Below are 16976 nucleotides of genomic sequence, written 5' to 3' on the forward strand. Positions count from 1 at the left end.
GAAGTCCGCACGTACCGTAGCCCATGGTTCCTCTGGCACCTGCGTAAGCATTTTCCCAGCCATTTGCATCTGATTCGGCTTGAATCTCATGCATGTCTCGCATCCTCGCACGTGTGCTCGGGCGTCCCTGTGCATTCCTGGCCAGTAGTACCGGGCTGCCAGACGTGCTATTGTCTTTCGGCTTCCTACATGGCCAGCCGCTGGTGAGTCGTGGTTCTCCTTCAGCACCGTTTCCCGTAGAGCTTTCGGGACGCACATCTTCCATGTTGCAACATCTTCGCTGCCCGCTCTATGAGGTATATTCCTGTACAGGGTGCTACCCTCCATCACGTAGTCCGGATACTTTTGCGGCTGGGTCCTTATCTTTTCGCGCATTTCCAGAATCCAGCTGCATGCTGCAGAAGCTTCCGCCGCCGACGTCTACTTGATCCCTCGAAGCGTTTCCGGCAGTGGCTGCCTTGACAAAGCGTCTGCCACCACGTTGAGTTGCCCTTTCCTGTACGCTATTTCGAAGTCGTACTGCTGCAACTCCAGGGCCCATCTGGCGATCCTCCCTGAAGGGCTCTCTATGCTGTTGAGCCACTTCAGTGCCATGTGGTCGGTTACTACTTTAAAGTGGTAACCTTCCAGATACGGTATGAGCTTTCGGATTGCCCAGACGATTGCCAAGCCTTCGAGGAGCGATATTGCTACGTCGAGACGTTCGGGATTGGGACACCAGGAATCTCCGAATTGAGACGCAGGTAGCTGAGATCCAGAGGGCATCACACAGCTAGGTCAAGGCGGTCGATTAACCCTGTCCACAAAGTCCTGGCGTTACGCCTGGAAAGAGTATACCAAGCCAGAAGGGAGAGCGGTCGATCGGTACCGTCTCGAGTGGAATTATCCAGGAGAGCCCTACGGATTCGACTTGCGAGGTCGCGGAGAGGCGTGCCCGAACCCCGAGTATAATAAGCCAGAAGGGAGAGCGGTCGATCGGTACGGTCTCGAGTGGAATTATCCAGGAGAGCCCTACGGATTCGACTTGCGAGGCGTGCCCGAACCCCGAGTACCAAAAGCCACGCGGAAACGTCCCGGACAAAAGGCAAAAGGGTGAGGCTAGGGTGGAACGTTCGTTTACACTAGGCGTGGAAGCGAAGTAAGGCGCGAGGCAGCTTCCTGGTTCTTAAGAGCATACAAAGTGTCGGACCTGGAAGAAGAAGAACTTGAAAAGGAACGGGAAGTCTTCGCACAGGAGAACAAGTTCTCAAAGACAAAGTCGGCGTCACCAACACAGGTGACATGCAGGAGATGCGAGGAGGTAGATAACCAGGACACACGAGGAAACGACCAATGGTCACCACCACACCAAGCCAAACGACAGCAGGCAACAGACGCACCACGCGGAGGCCATTGGGCACCACCCCCACAGCAACAGAGACAGCCAAACAATACCTTGTGCAGGCCGCCAAGCAACACACAGAGGCCACAAGATGCCACCCATATCACAGACCCGCAGGAGGCCTGTCGGAAATGCGGTGGGAACGGACACTGGGCTAGAGGATGTCGAAACCAGCGGCTGCTGTTTTGCTGGATATGCGGCAAGGTGGGTGTTAGGAGCGTCGATTGCTGCCAACGATCGGGAAATGGCCAGCGATCTCCGCCGCAGAGAGGCGAGCGGGGATCGCACAATGCCACTCCAAACTAACGGGCAAGCTAATCGAGGAGGAGCAGCAGTTGTCCGCAGCTGTGATGACTGGTGGGAACAGCTACAAAGCCACAATCGACACCGGAGCAACGGCAAGCTTCGTCACCGAAGAATTGGCGGACAATATTGCTGCTCTAGGAAGGATTACAAAGACGAGACGGCAAGTTAGGTTGGCAGATGGAAGGTGCGGCGGAATTGATGCGCAGCTCGAGGTGGAGGTCAAATTCGGCAACAAACAAGTGACCATGAGCCTGTTGGTTTTACCCGGAGTAGTGGATCCATTATTGTTGGGATGGAACTTCCTGAAACAAGTCGGAACCGAGATAAGGTGTGCTGGACACGAGATAATAATACCAACCAGGAACCGACACAATGGATGGCTCGAGGAGAAGCTATCAGTAGCAGTCGTTCAACAAGTAGACGAGTTGGACGATACTACAGCATTCCTTGAAACAGAGCTGGCAGACTTCAGCACAATGTCGGGAACATCGAATCTGGCAGAACACCAGATCAAAATGAAGGACGACAAGCCAATCAAGCAGAGATACTACCCAAAGAACCCAAAAATTCAAGGGGAAATCAACGCAAAGGTGGACGAGCTTCTCCAAATGGGGTTCATAGAGCATTCAAAAAGCCCTTACAGCTCCCCCATCGTGATGGTGAAAAAGAAGACAGGCAAGTGGAGACTGTGTGTCGACTTCAGGCAGATCAACGCGAAGTCAGTTAAGGATGCCTACCCAATGCCTCGCATAAACTACATCCTGGACCAACTAAGGGAAGCGCGGTACATCAGAAGTTTGGACCTGAAGGATGCATACTGGCAAATCCCACTGGAAGAGAGTAGCAGGCAGTATACGGCGTTCACGGTACCAGGCAAAGGTCTGTTTCAGTGGAGGGTAATGCCGTTCGGACTTCACTCGGCGTCGGCAACGTTTCAGCGAGTTTTGGACCAAGTAATTGGCCCCGAGATGTCACCTCACGCATTCGCTTACCAGGATGACATAATAGTGATCGGTCGCACGCTGGAAGAACACAAAAGAAACCTGAGAGAAGTGTTCCGGAGTCTAAAAGAGGCAAACCTGAGTCTGAATCCAGAAAAATGCCAATTCTTTAAAAAGGAACTACTGTACCTGGGACATCGAGTGACAAGCGAGGGAATAGGAACAGATCCAGAACAAGTAGCCGCCATAGCCGAACTGGAACCGCCATCGACCGTCAAAGAACTTCGGCAATACCTAGGAGTAGCGTCGTGGTACCGCCGATTTGTACCAGATTTTTCCAGAATCGTCAAACCCCTGAACGACCTGCTGCGCAAAGGCAGTAAGTGGGAGTGGACACCAGAGCACCAGATGGCGTTTGAGGAGTTTAAGGCAAGACTCGTGGCAGATCCAGTGCTAGCATGCCCGGACTTCAGTAGAACTTTCATCCTGCAAACAGACGCCAGCGACTACGGCATCGGAGCGATACTGACCCAGGACACCGAAAAGGGCGAAAGAGTAATCTCCTACTCAAGCCGAACACTGAACGGCGCGGAAAAGAACTACTCGACAACGGAGAAGGAGTGTTTGGCGATCGTCTGGGCGATCCGGAAGCTCAGGCCATATCTGGAAGGTTACCACTTTAAGGTAGTAACCGACCACATGGCCCTGAAGTGGCTCAACAGCATAGAAAGCCCTTCCGGAAGGATCGCCAGATGAGCCCTGAAGCTACAACAGTACGACTTTGAGATAGCGTACAGAAAGGGTTAGCTAAACGTGGTGGCCGACGCATTATCAAGACAACCACTACCGGAAACACTATGAGTTTTAAAAGAGGCATCGGCAACTACAGCTTCAGGAGGATGCAGCTGGATCCAGGACATGGGCGAAAAGATAAAGACCCAGCCGCAGAAGTACCCGGACTATGTTATTGAGGGTGAGACACTATACAGAAACATACCTCACCGAGCAGACAGTGAAGACGTCGCGTCATGGAAGATGTGCGTCCCAAAGTCGCTACGAGAAGCAGTGTTGAGGGAGAACCACGACGCACCGTCTGCGGGACACGTAGGAAGCCGAAGGACAATTGCACGGTTGGCAGCCCGATACTACTGGCCAGGCATGCACGAAAATGCGAGATTTGCATGCGGTTTAAGCCCAATCAGATGCAGGCGGCCGGGAAGAAGTTGAGCCAAGTGCCGGAGGAACCATGGGAACGGTATGTGCAGACTTCGTTGGACCCCTACCAAGATCTAAGCACGGGAACCAAAATCCTGCTGGTCATGATAGACAGGTTTTCGAAATGGACGGAACTGGTGCCCCACGCAGTGCGACAGCAGAGTCGCTCAAGAAGGCGTTTAGGGAGCGCATAGTCGCAAGGTACGGGGTCCCGAAGGTGGTCATAACGGACAACGGAGTGCAGTTTACAAGCCGTATCTTCAAGAGTTTTCTGGCTGAGATGGGTATCAGACAACAGTTCACCGCACCATACACACCACAAGAAAATCCGACCGAGCGAGCGAACAGAACGGTCAAGACCATGATTGCGCAGCTCGCAGGGCAGGACCAGAGAAACTGGGACGAGAAGTGGCCGGAGATTATGCTAGCTGTGAACACGAGCACATCGGAATCCACCGGCGTTTCTTACCCAGGGAAGGGTAGACGCAGCAGCCTATAGGATAAGGAAACCCTAGGCACTGGACGAGCTACGGAGACCCCTGAGGAAAATTCCAACAAACTAAGAGAGGTATTCGAGATCGTGCGGCGAAATATGGAAAAGGCGTCCCAGGACCAAGCCATACACTACAATCTGAGAAGGAGGCAATGGTCACCAGCGGTGGGCGACATAGTGTGGGCCAAGGAACATCACCTGTCCAAAGCGGCCGAAGGATTCGCTGCAAAACTAGCCCCGAGGCCCCCCTGGCCCTTACCAGGTCGTAGATTTCGTCTCTCCAGTGATCTGCAAAATTCGCCACATACAGTCGAAAAAAGAAAAGACAGTTCACGTTGGCGAGCTCAAGCAACAACTAAACGAGCAGACAGCAGAAACGTCAGATGTCTAACAACGGGTACGAGGCGACAGGATTAGGCGTCAGGCCGAAGCGAGAGTCATCCATACGCCACACGGAAAGGACAATCAGGATAGCACAAGGACATGGATAAGGGTTTCTCGTTAATCCAGACAAGGACGTGGATAGGGATGGAAGGTGATCCCGACCGCAAGGCAACAGGATTCAGCGTCGGGCAGTTGCCAGAGTCATCCGCGATAACGCCAGGTGGAAGGGACACTTAAAAAACGGCACAAGGATACGGGTAACGTAGAAGAGAGTATGCGCGGAAGGAGACAAGCAACACAAGACGCGCAATCCAGACATACACCGCAGCATCCGGAGATTCTATACGGAATGCGCCGGACGAGCTCGTCTAGTTGTTACCCGAGGAAAAGGGGAGGACGGTGCAGAATCAGTAGAAGCTCAAGGGAGTTAAGAGCGTCGAGGGAGCATCGAGGGAGCAACGAGGGAGCGCCGCGGGAATCACAATGACTCGAAGGCTAGGACATGCAAGGAAACGCCGGAGAGTAGATACAAGTTCTAAATGTTTCCCGAAGTAAGGGGGGAATGTGAGGAGTTGAATAACTCCCCACAAATAGAAGCAGCAGCAGATGGCCGGCCGCTTACCAGTTACGCGGCGAATTCGCGTAGTAACGGCGCGGCGAGGAGAGTTTGGAGACTTGGATGGAGAGCGAGAGAGTTTGGAGACCAAGGATGGAGATCGAGAGAGTTTGGAGACCAAGGATGGAGATCGAGAGAGTTTGGAGACCAAGGACGGAGAGCGAGAGAGTTTGGAGACCAAGCATGTTGAACGAGAGAGAATGGAGACTTCGCGGGCAAGGCAAGAGTGCCGTGTGCAAAACAGGATAACGGAACTCCACCGGACTTTGGACTCTCCCGTGAACTTTGGACCGGGAGAGGAAGTGCCACATCTCGGCAGCGGAGCGGCACACAGGCGTGCCACAAGCAGCACGGCAATCAGCGGAGTGGCAGCAGTGGGCGGAGCATCTATTGGAAGCGGTACGTGAAGGACAAGTGGGTCAACCAGGAGGCACGGACTTTGGACCCAGAGTGGAGAGATCCTTTTTTTTTTTTTTCATTTTATTCAAATTTTATTTCGGCCGCTCCTCGAACACTCTCGTGCCCGCCAGCCCCAACCGGACGCGGAACGCGCGCCCCTCTCTCCATACGCGCACGCTGCGCCTGCCGCCCAGGATGCGAGCCTCCTGTACCACCGGTGCCTCCGCGATCCCTTCGGACCACTCATGCTCCGCGATCTCTCGCCATCGCTGGCCCTCCGGCGCCGACACCGTCCGCGACAATTTCGGCCGTGTCACCACCTCGGACACTTCGGGCGCCCAGTGCTGCCGCTTGAGCGGAGGACGGCCGTTTTCCACGGGCTCAGGCCAGGGTCCTCGCTCCAGAGGCTCCGCGGTTACTGTCGTGCTCCCGGTAGGCATTGGCGTCCATGGCCCTGTCCTTGGCGTTGTTGGTCCGGTGCTCGGTGTCGGTGGTGCCCACTCCGGTCTGCCACGGGTCTTGGGATCCAGCGGGCTCACCCGGGGACCACTTTCTTCCCAGATTCGGGGCTCCTCCGTCGCTGCCGTCTCCTCTACGGGTCCCTCCGGCTAGGTCCAGACAACCGTCTGCTGTCGCCACATAACTCATTCGGCCACGAACGTCCGGGTGCCGGTATGTCCGTCCGGATGTGTTGCTGCTGCGGTGGTGGCTGCTGCTGTGGTGGTGGCTGCTGCTGTGGTGGCTGCTGCTGCGATGGTGGTTGCTCGCGTTCGAGCTGCTGCTGCTGCGGTGGCTGCTGCTGCGGTGGCTGCTGCTGCGGTGGCTGCTGCTGCGGTGGTGGCTGCTGCTGTGGTGGTGGCTGCTGCTGTGGTGGCTGCTGCTGCGGTGGTGGCTGCTGCTGTGGTGGCTGCTGCTGCGATGGTGGTTGCTCGCGTTCGAGCTGCTGCTGCTGCGGTTGCTGCTGCTGCGGTGGCTGCTGCTGCGGTGGTGGCTGCTATCGCTCGAGCTGCTGCTGCTGTGGTGGCTGCTTCTGCGGTGGTGGCTGCTCGAACCTCGGCGTGGGCGGTCGTGCTGGCGTCCACTGTGGTGACCCCTCGTACCGCGGTGTGGGCGGTATTTAGGGCAGCCACCGCGAAGGTGAGGACGCCCAGTCGTCTGCCACTTCTTGCGGCGGGATGCAGGGCTCGGGCGCATACCTCGGCGTGGGTGGGTACCCCGGGTTTTCCCACAGCTGCTGCTCCTCCTCCTCGGCCATCCGCAGTTTGGCCTGCCACTCCGGCGACTCCTCCATCTCCTTTCACCGCCGCTCCTCACTCCGCCTTCGCGCCACGCACTTTCGTCGAAACTCCCACGTAGCCGCTACCACAGCATCGGCATGGCTACTGGGAGCCAGCTGGTCCTGGGGCGGCTCTTCGCTAGCCCACTCCACCTCCGCCTCGCCAGTCGGGATGCGTCCGTCGGCCCGGTTGACCGCTTTGGGAAACCGCCATCGCTGTTGCTCCACCCGCGGGTCCTCCACCAACTCGACGTCGCTGTCGGAGCTGATGACCGGCTCAGGGACGCCCCGCCCGGAGATCCCACGCGAGGTTCGGGTAGGCCGGGCTGTCGACCATCCTTGCCCCGAGCTAGATCCTCCGGACGGCTGGTGGGCAGCCATCATTTTGCGCGCTTCGCTCCTGGTTATGCGAGTGCTCATGATGCTCGTCGATTTTAATTGTTCAGCTGGAGCCTGGGCTCCCTTTAATGACACCTCGGTTCCGAGCCTTCCTCTTTGCTCAATCCCGCTATTTCCATCGGCCTCTCCTTCTTACTACCCAGATCTACGGTACAGCTCTCTGCTCTGTGCCGTCTTCCCCCTTCCTTCGGCAGACTTTTGATGCGTGTTTTTCCTTCCTCCGATCAGTCCCAATCGAGACCTTAGACGCTCTGGTTCGCTCCCTTTGTGTTCTTAACGTTCTCCTGATGTCCTTTATGTGTTTCATTGCGCCTTTGTAGATGCCCTGTAGTATCCTTGGAGTCGATTTGTAGTATCCCTTTCGAATCCTTGGAGGTATCCTTGGAATTTGTTCGAAGTATCCTTTGGGAATCCTTGCAGGTATCCGTGGACTCTTTTCGTAGTATCCTTTGGGCATCCTTGGAGGTATCCTCGGAATCCTTTCGTAGTACCCTTGGGCATCCTTGGAGGTATCCTTGGACTCCTTTCGTAGTATCCTTTGGGCATCCTTGGACGTATCCTTGGACTCCTTTCGTAGTATCCTTTGGGCATCCTTGGAGGTATCCTTGGAATCCTTTCGTAGTATCCTTTGGTCATCCTTGGAGGTATCCTTGTACTCCTTTCGTAGTACCTTTTGGGAATCTTTGGACGTATCCTTGGACTCCTTTCGTAGTATCCTTTGGGAATCCTTGGGGGTATCCTTGGGATCCTTTCGTAGTATCCTTTGGTCTTCCTTGGAGGTATCCTTGGACTCCTTCCGTAGTATCCTTGGGGCATCCTTGGGGGTATCCTTGGACTTTGTGAGGAGTCGTTTGACCCCTCACAAATAGCGCCACCAACATCGCCAGCGCCAACAGCATCGGCCGCCAGCGCCAACAACATCGCCAGCGCCAACAGCATCGGCCGCCAGCGCCAACAACAACGCCAGCTAGCAGCTACAACATCGCCAGCGCCAACAGCAAACAAAACCCTCGCGAATAACTTTGTAAAAAAAAACATTGTACAGTGCATTTAATATATAAGCTTAGCCAATAATCATAAGATTTGTAGTTATATTGATACACAATAATTATTTTAGCTCAGCCTAAGCGATAGGTTCTGTTTACCTTTTCCCCCTCCGTTCTCACATCAGCAGTAGCCACACACACACACACACCAGGAGAGCAACGAAATATTCACCACGATAAGTGCAGCGCCGCACAGGAGCAAGCGAGAGAGGACATGCGATCGAGGAGGAAAACAACCCCCGAAAATTGGCACGCGCCAAGGGAAGAGCGAGAGAAAAGGAGTACCGAAACTTCGACAAGTGGAAAAAACCCAGAGCAGCCGAAAACTTGAACAAAACGCGGCGGCAAAGCTTAACTAGCTCTCTTTTGGAAAAGGCGGTGCACGGGATCAGAAGTGCGAGGAGTCATTTTTGCAAAGGCGGTGCACGTGATCAGAAACAGGAGCTCTCTTTTGGAAAAGGCGGCGCACCGGACCAGAAGTGCGAGCAGTTCACTTTTGGAAAACGCAGCGCACCGGACCAGAAGTGCGAGCAGGTGACTTTTGGAAAACGCGGCTCACCGGACCAGAAGTGCGAGAAGCAGGGGACTCTTGCAAAGGCGGCGCACGGGATCAGAAGTGCGATCAGAGCAAATTTATGTGGACAACAGGAGTCTTTTGCCTTCGGGCTGATGCCAAGTGACCCAGGAAGGGTTTACCTAGACGACCTCGAGGAGAGTGTGCCGGCCCAGGACCAGCGGCGGAGCACCCGGAGTCACGCGTGTGTGTCTGCGTGAGAGCGAGACGGGTGAGTGAGTGGAGTGAACCGCGTTTTGGCCAGCGAGAGTCCCGTGCAATGAGAAATTTGTCGAAGGCCTCGATGCGGTTTCGCCCAGAGTAGGCTAGAATTTATAAACCATGACCTAACCTAACCCGTTAATTGCGAGCACTGAGAAAAAAAAACATGAACCAAGAATTTAAATAAAGAATATTTTCTTACATATCTGAACACATGTTGTTGCCATGTTGTTCTTTTTCCCTTTGACTACTTTGATTTCTGATTTGATTTCCGAGCTGACTACACCGAGAGAAAGGGGTGGACCCAACTTTAGGAAACCCGTTGCTCATTAATTAAATAAAAATATTTCTCAGATATTAAAAATACTACGCACTGCCACACCCTCTTTCCAAAGGAACTTCGGGAAATATTTTTTTAAAAGGAAAATTTATTCTTCTTCTTTTATCACTGCCGGCTGTATTGAGCCAACTCGCGCCCGACTACACTGGGAAAACAAAAAAAAGTAGAATCTCGAGTTACAAATGAATCAATAAAAATACCCCAATAAAAGTATTTCTCGCCTGATTTTAATGCAACTCGTAGGGAAAAAAATCCAATCAAGCTGGCCACGCATAAATATGAATATTTCCAGACAAATGCCTAGATTTTAGGCCATAAATTCTGCCCTAGGGAAAAGTTGTCCCCATAATCGATCTCCTCTCTCTCGGCCTTCTCGTAGCGAATGCTATGAGCCAGGCCCAAATGCGCGTTACCGCTGACGCTTTTCACTCTGCTACAGACACCGAATAAACTGTTTCTCTCACTCCGTACCCCGGTGGCTGGCACTCTACATCTCACGCCAGCCAACCGATTTTCGTCTTAGACCTTTTTGTCCCATATCTTTACAAATATTTTCGGAAAAGAGACCCTGGCGGGACTGAGTATATCCCAGCCTACGAGACTTCTTTACAGAATGGAGCCCGAACAGGGACATGGGGTTTACGAAAATTTTAGACGACCTAAATATGGCCTAAATACCCATCTGTGTACAGAGTTTGAAAATTTTCGGTTCAGTCACTTAGAAGCGAAATTTTTAAGTCGGAACGTAAGGAGAGTCATATATCGAGGGACACAAAAATTTCTAGGGCAGGAAACAGGAAAATATATATATATTCAAAAATATACCAACGCATCGAACATAACCTCAGAAAAAAAAACTTAGAATTTAAGCAGAGCACATGGCATTCGGGAGAACTTATACAAAAGTATACCAACACACAGCGAGAAATTTCTAACGCACGCAGACACACATACATGTATTTCTAAGCAGAGCAAAGTACATAACCTAAAATCAGAGATTCTTTGTTCCAAGCTCACGTGGCCAGCAAATCAAGTGAGGACGAAACACATACAGGCAGATAATCGGAAAGAGAGAGAGAGCCCTCTAGGCTAGCCAACTCAGGTCACGAGAGTTTCGAAAGAGCGAGGTAGGGAAAAGCTAACGTATACTCCCTACAGCGCAGCCATTTTGTTTTTTTCGTTTTCACTCTCATCGTCGTCCCTCTCACACGAGCAGGAGTCGATCAAGTACAGGCAACGGGATCACATCGTTGGGGGCTTCTCATATAACCATCGCCGAGTCAACACGTGCATCGGCAGCTCTCAAAAACATCGTCGTGGAAAAATTTAAAACTACATCGTCGTCGAACAAAATTTAATCACCGTCGAGAAAATTTAGGAATTAAATCGTCGTTTGACATCGGATTGTGGTCACCATCGTTGCACGTGGGAATTCAGTGAATTCTTGGTGACAAACAAAATAAAATTTTCAATGAAGATTTTAACCAGTTCGAACATCGTTTGACCCTCGTCCAAGAATTTCTCTCGTCCTATCGAAACTTTTCCTGTCGTTTGCCAGTTAACTATTATTTCACAGCAATATGGGGGCGCGTTGGATTTCGTATCTCCGGAAGCGGGAATTGAAGGCGATTCTGAAGGAGTTTTCCTTGGAAGCAACCGTAACAGTTGAGGAAATGAGGAGCCGGCTGTCTGCTTTTAATAATCGGGACGACCACGTGCTGGAGATAGCTGAGCGGCTACAGGATTGCGAAGCGGAAATTACAGCCGCCCTAACGGATAGGAAGCAGCGTTCACCGACTCCGAACCCACACCCACAGGGTCCAACACAGCTTCAGGTGCCAGCACTGGAAGGCCGAGGTGCCGCCGATGTAGTTGGAGACACGGAGATCCATCCGGTCAATCGGGATATTTTTCCCAGGAAATCAGAGATGTCCGCAGCCACGCTAGCGGAAAAGCTGAAGAATTGGGGAATCACTTTTGACGGGACCACGGACCCCATAACCTTCATCCAACACCTCGAGGAACGAGCCAACGCACACGAAGTTGACGTGGAGAAGATGCCGCAGGCCATCCCTGGTCTTTTGACGGATACAGCTGAGCACTGGTTTCGGACAAGCCAGCTGCTAGGAAAATCTTGGACGAACTTCAAGAAGGCGTTTCTTGACTTCTTTCTGCCACCCAGGTACTTTCAGCGACTCGAGGATGAGATCCGCACCAGAGATCAGCGACGGGGAGAGACTTTCAAACAATACCTAGTCAACATCAGACTCATGATGCACAGAGCGGGGTATAATGCGGAGCAGGAGTTGGACCGGATCTATGAAAATCTCCAACCGGAGTACCAGATGTACGCAAGGAGGCACGACTTCACCACTTTGGAGCAACTTACCACTTTAGCGGTAAACTACGAGGTCACCCGCGATCGGAGCACAGGAAGCCATGCCAGAATGTTGGCCGAACCACAACCAGCGCCTAGAAGGAACGAGTACGCGATCGCAGCGTATGCAGGAGCATCACCAATAGGTCAACAGAATTTCACACGACCGGCCAGACGACCACCCACCCACAGTTTTACAATCAGTTCCTCGAGTGGGGAACAGGTCAATGGTGCCGAACTTCAGTCTTGCTTGCAGGAATTGTGCCCAGGAGGGTCACCGTTTAGCTACATGTCGCAATCCCATAGTCCTCTTTTGTTGGGATTGTGGTCGCAGAGGAGTACGCACTCTCGAGTGTTGCCGTCGTACCCAGCCGGGAAACGAGAGGAGTCTTCCCCGGAATTAGGAGAAATCTTACAGGTTCAGTCGAGCAGAATTATCGCGCAGGTGCAAATCGAGGGTCAGGAGTTTAACGCTACCATAGACACCGGAGCTAGCAGAAGCTTCGTGAGCGAACGAGTTGTTCAACGTGTAGAGACGCCACATAACGTACGGTCGGTACACAGTCATGTCAGCCTGGCGGAAGGCTCACGCAAGGAGATAACCAAGTCTCTGGTAGTTTTCCCTTCGTTCATGGAAGACGTTCTATTGGGCATGGGCATGTCTGCCACTCTCCAATGCGGCCGCGCTTCGCTGCAGCTGTACCCTCTCCTAATAAGCAGCCCCACTAACGACTTAGCTATGCCTCCTCTCTTGACAAATGCGTTCACTCCAGCAAACAACGATCCAGATAACGAGGTGCAAACCACCCTGACCAGCAGTATTTTAGGGTCTCGAGACGACAACGCCGTGCGAAATAATCCATTTCGACGGAATCATGCTACTGTTTCAGCGGAACCAGTAGAGGAAGGGCGAGCGCCTTCCCCAGTCAGACCAGGATACACGCCTGACACTGGAGGAGCACTAGCCGCAATCACCGCAAACGCCGAGCAAGAAGAATTAGAACCCTGGGTAAACAAATTCCTACAGGAGGAATTGGCCAAATTCGAAGGATTGACGGGAGTGTCAAATATCGCTGAGCATACGATCACGATGCGAGATGATAAGCCCATCAAACAGAGGTATTTTCCTAAGAATTCCGCGATGCAGAGGATTATCGATGAGCAGATCGACGAACTGCTACGCAACGACTGTATAGAGCCTTCTCGGAGCCCCCACAGCGCCCCTATTGTACTCGTGGGCAAGAAATCTGGAGAGATGCGACTATGTGTAGATTTTCGACAACTAAATGCCCATTCTATTCCAGATGCATACCCGCTGCCAAGGATAACACACATCTGGGAGCGTCTGCGCCATGCCAAGTACATATCGACGCTCGATTTGAAGAGCGGATATTGGCAAATCCCTGTAGCCGAGTCCAGCCGCGAGTGCACAGCATTTACAGTCCCCGGGAGGGGCTTGTACCACTGGAAAGTGATGCCGTTTGGCCTCCACTCAGCATTAGCCACATTCCAGCGGGCGCTCGACAGCGTCATAGGACCGGACATGGAGCCCAACGCGTTTGCGTATTTGGATGACATCATCATCATCGGCCGCACTCTGGAGGAGCATGTGCAGCATCTACAAGAAGTATTTCGACGGCTACGAAAGGCGAACCTTCGTCTCAACGCGAAGAAATGCAGTTTCTTTAAGCGCAGCCTGGTGTACTTGGGACACGTCATCAGTGAGGAGGGAATTCACACGGATCCCGACCAGATTTCGGCAGTACGGCGACTGAGTCCGCCCACCACATGCAAGGAGTTGAGGAAATGTCTAGGGATTGCGTCATGGTACAGGAGATTTGTACCCAACTTTGCCAGCGTAGTGCAGCCCATGTCTTTGCTACTCAAGAAAGGAAAGAAATGGCAATGGGAGCAGGAGCAGCAAGATGCGTTCGAGGAACTCAAAAGAAAACTCACGGAGGCGCCGGTTCTCGCCTGCTCCGACTTCAACGAGAAGTTCGTGTTGCAAACAGACGCCAGCGACGTCGGCCTAGGAGCAGTTTTAACGCAGAAAATCCAGGGAGAAGAACGAGTCAACGAGAACGCATTCGCCAGCAGACGCCTCAACGCCGCCGAGGAGAACTACTCCGCCACAGAAAAGGAGTGTCTGGCTATCATATGGGCCATCAGGAAACTCAGATGCTACTTGGAAAGTTATCGATTTGAGGTGATAACGGACCACCTCGCCTTGAAGTGGCTCAGCTCGATTGATAATCCCACCGGCCGCATAGCGCGCTGGGCGTTTGAACTGCAGCAGTACCAGTTTGACGTCACCTATCGACGCGGGAGCCAGAACATTGTTGCAGATGCACTTTCTCGACAGCCTTTGGAAGTACTTCAGATGATCCAGGAGGATAAGCCGGGATGCACATGGTACCAGCGGATGCTGAAACTTGTTCAGGACAGGCCTGAAGATTACCCGGACTACGCGTACGAGAACCAACAGCTCTATCGGCATATCGGATCCCGACCTGACGACGAAGACTCCGTGCCCTGGAAACTGTGCGTAGCCAAGGAACACCGACAGCGAGTACTGTCGGAATGCCATGACCAGCCGACGGCAGGACATCTCGGAATCAGGAAGACAACCACCCGCATCGCCCAGAGATATTACTGGCCAGGTCTTTTCCGCGATATTGCCAGGTATGTCCGCAAGTGTGACACTTGCCAACGGTTCAAAGTCAGCCAAACCAAACCGGCGGGTAAAATGTTCACCAGACAGATTAACGAGCCGTTCGATACTGTCTGCGCCGATTTTATTGGCCCCTTCCGCGATCCAAGAGTGGGAATTCGATGCTGCTCGTATTCTTCGACGCCTTTTCGAAATGGGTTGAGTTGGTCCCCTTGAGAAAAGCTACTTCGGCGCATCTCGAAAAATCCTTTCGGGAGAGGATTTTGAATCACTTTGGTATTCCCCGAACATTTGTCTGCGATAATGGGACACAGTTTACGAGTCTTCTGCAAGCAGGCGGGAATGGAGATCCAACATACAGCACCTTATAATCCGCAGCAGAACCCGACAGATAGGGCCAATCGCACCATTAAAACGATGGTCGCCCAGTATATCGAGGACAAGCAGACGACGTGGGACGAACTTCTGCCCGAACTGAAGCTGGCAATTAATAGCAGCATCTCAGAATCAACCGGATTCAGTCCAGCGTTCATCGTCCAAGGCAGAGAGCCACGACTCCCAGGAGCCTTGTATGATGAAGTGACTCCAGGACCAAGCCAAGCGCCACGTTCACCCGAAGCGAAAGCGGAATTGCTACGGGACATTTTCAAGGTAGTACAGGAGAACACTCAGAGAGCTTCGTTGGAGCAGCGGAAGCATTACGATCTCAGGCGACGTGCGTGGAGACCGACCATAGGATCGCTGGTTTTCGTAAAACAGCATCATTTGTCCAGGGCAGCGGATAACTTTGCCGCTAAGCTAGCACCCAAGTACGAGGGCCCGTACAAAGTAAAGTAAAAACCCAGTTAGTAATCGTTAAAACAAAGCACTAATACCCTTTTGTTCTCCCCTACAGACATGGCGTCGGACAACCCGTCACACCTGTGGCGCATGACAACACGCAAGCCACGGCCACCCACATTTCTCAACGCCCCCCGAAGTAGGAGGGGAATGTGAGGAGTCGTTTGACCCCTCACAAATAGCGCCACCAACATCGCCAGCGCCAACAGCATCGCCAGCTAGCAGCTACAACATCGCCAGCGCCAACAGCATCGGCCGCCAGCGCCAACAACAACGCCAGCTAGCAGCTACAACATCGCCAGCGCCAACAGCAAACAAAACCCTCGCGAATAACTTTGTAAAAAAAAACATTGTACAGTGCATTTAATATATAAGCTTAGCCAATAATCATAAGATTTGTAGTTATATTGATACACAATAATTATTTTAGCTCAGCCTAAGCGATAGGTTCTGTTTACCTTTTCCCCCTCCGTTCTCACATCAGCAGTAGCCACACACACACACACACACCAGGAGAGCAACGAAATATTCACAACGATAAGTGCAGCGCCGCACAGGAGCAAGCGAGAGAGGACATGCGATCGAGGAGGAAAACAACCCCCGAAAATTGGCACGCGCCAAGGGAAGAGCGAGAGAAAAGGAGTACCGAAACTTCGACAAGTGGAAAAAACCCAGAGCAGCCGAAAACTTGAACAAAACGCGGCGGCAAAGCTTGACTAGCTCTCTTTTGGAAAAGGCGGTGCACGAGATCAGAAGTGCTAGGAGTAATTTTTGCAAAGGCGGTGCACGGGATCAGAAACAGGAGCTCTCTTTTGGAAAAGGCGGTGCACGGGATCAGAAGTGCGAGGAGTCATTTTTGCAAAGGCGGTGCACGGGATCAGAAACAGGTCTCTCTTTTGGAAAACGCGGCGCACCGGACCAGAAGTGCGAGCAGTTCACTTTTGGACTTTTGGAAAACGCGGCGCACCGGACCAGAAGTGCGAGAAGCAGGGGACTCTTGCAAAGGCGGCGCACGGGATCAGAAGTGCGAGCAGAGCATATTTATGTGGACAACAGGAGTCTTTTGCCTTCGGGATGATGCCAAGTGACCCAGGAAGGAGTTTACCTAGACGACCTCGAGGAGAGTGTGCCTGCCCAGGACCAGCGGCGGAGCACCCGGAGTCACGCGTGTGTGTGTGCGTGAGAGTCCCGTGCAATGAGAAATTTCTCGAAGGCCTCGATGCGGTTTCGCCCAGAGTAGGCTAGAATTTATAAACCATGACCTAACCCAACCCGTTAATTGCGAGCACTGAGAAAAAAAAAACATGAACCAAGAATTTAAACAAAGAATATTTTCTTACATATCTGAACACAAAATTTGCCGCTGCCATGTTGTTCTTTTTCCCTTTGACTACTTTGATTTCTGATTTGATTTCCGAGCTGACTACACCGAGAGAAAGGGGTGGACCCAACTTTAGGAAACATGTTGCTCATTAATTAAATAAAAATATTTCTCAGATATTAAAAATACTACGCAC

The 16976-nt window shown here is 52.4% G+C and overlaps 3 protein-coding genes across 3 annotated transcripts; 2 read left to right on the forward strand and 1 right to left on the reverse strand.

Moving 5' to 3' along the window:
* Nucleotides 1-6116: 6116 nt before the first annotated feature.
* On the reverse strand, nucleotides 6117-7026 carry LOC139353610 (annexin A7-like). The gene is made up of 3 exons (XM_070997964.1): nucleotides 6898-7026; nucleotides 6396-6564; nucleotides 6117-6343 (listed from the first exon to the last, which is right to left on the reverse strand). Exons 1-3 carry the CDS (start codon nucleotides 7024-7026, stop codon nucleotides 6117-6119), a joined length of 525 nt encoding a protein of 174 aa, XP_070854065.1.
* Nucleotides 7027-11151: 4125 nt separating this feature from the next.
* LOC139353611 (uncharacterized) lies at nucleotides 11152-14835 on the forward strand. Its single transcript, XM_070997965.1, has one exon. It carries the CDS (start codon nucleotides 11152-11154, stop codon nucleotides 14833-14835), a length of 3684 nt encoding a protein of 1227 aa, XP_070854066.1.
* LOC139353526 (uncharacterized) lies at nucleotides 13773-16216 on the forward strand. Its single transcript, XM_070997888.1, has 2 exons — nucleotides 13773-15447; nucleotides 15515-16216. The coding sequence occupies exons 1-2, from the start codon at nucleotides 14923-14925 to the stop codon at nucleotides 15551-15553; spliced, it is 564 nt and encodes a 187-aa protein (XP_070853989.1). The 5' UTR covers nucleotides 13773-14922; the 3' UTR covers nucleotides 15554-16216.
* The last annotated feature ends 760 nt before the right edge of the window (nucleotides 16217-16976 follow it).

This window comes from Drosophila suzukii, chromosome Y (genome assembly GCF_043229965.1).
Source record: "Drosophila suzukii chromosome Y, CBGP_Dsuzu_IsoJpt1.0, whole genome shotgun sequence".
In the NCBI taxonomy this organism is placed as follows: Eukaryota; Metazoa; Arthropoda; class Insecta; order Diptera; family Drosophilidae; genus Drosophila; species Drosophila suzukii.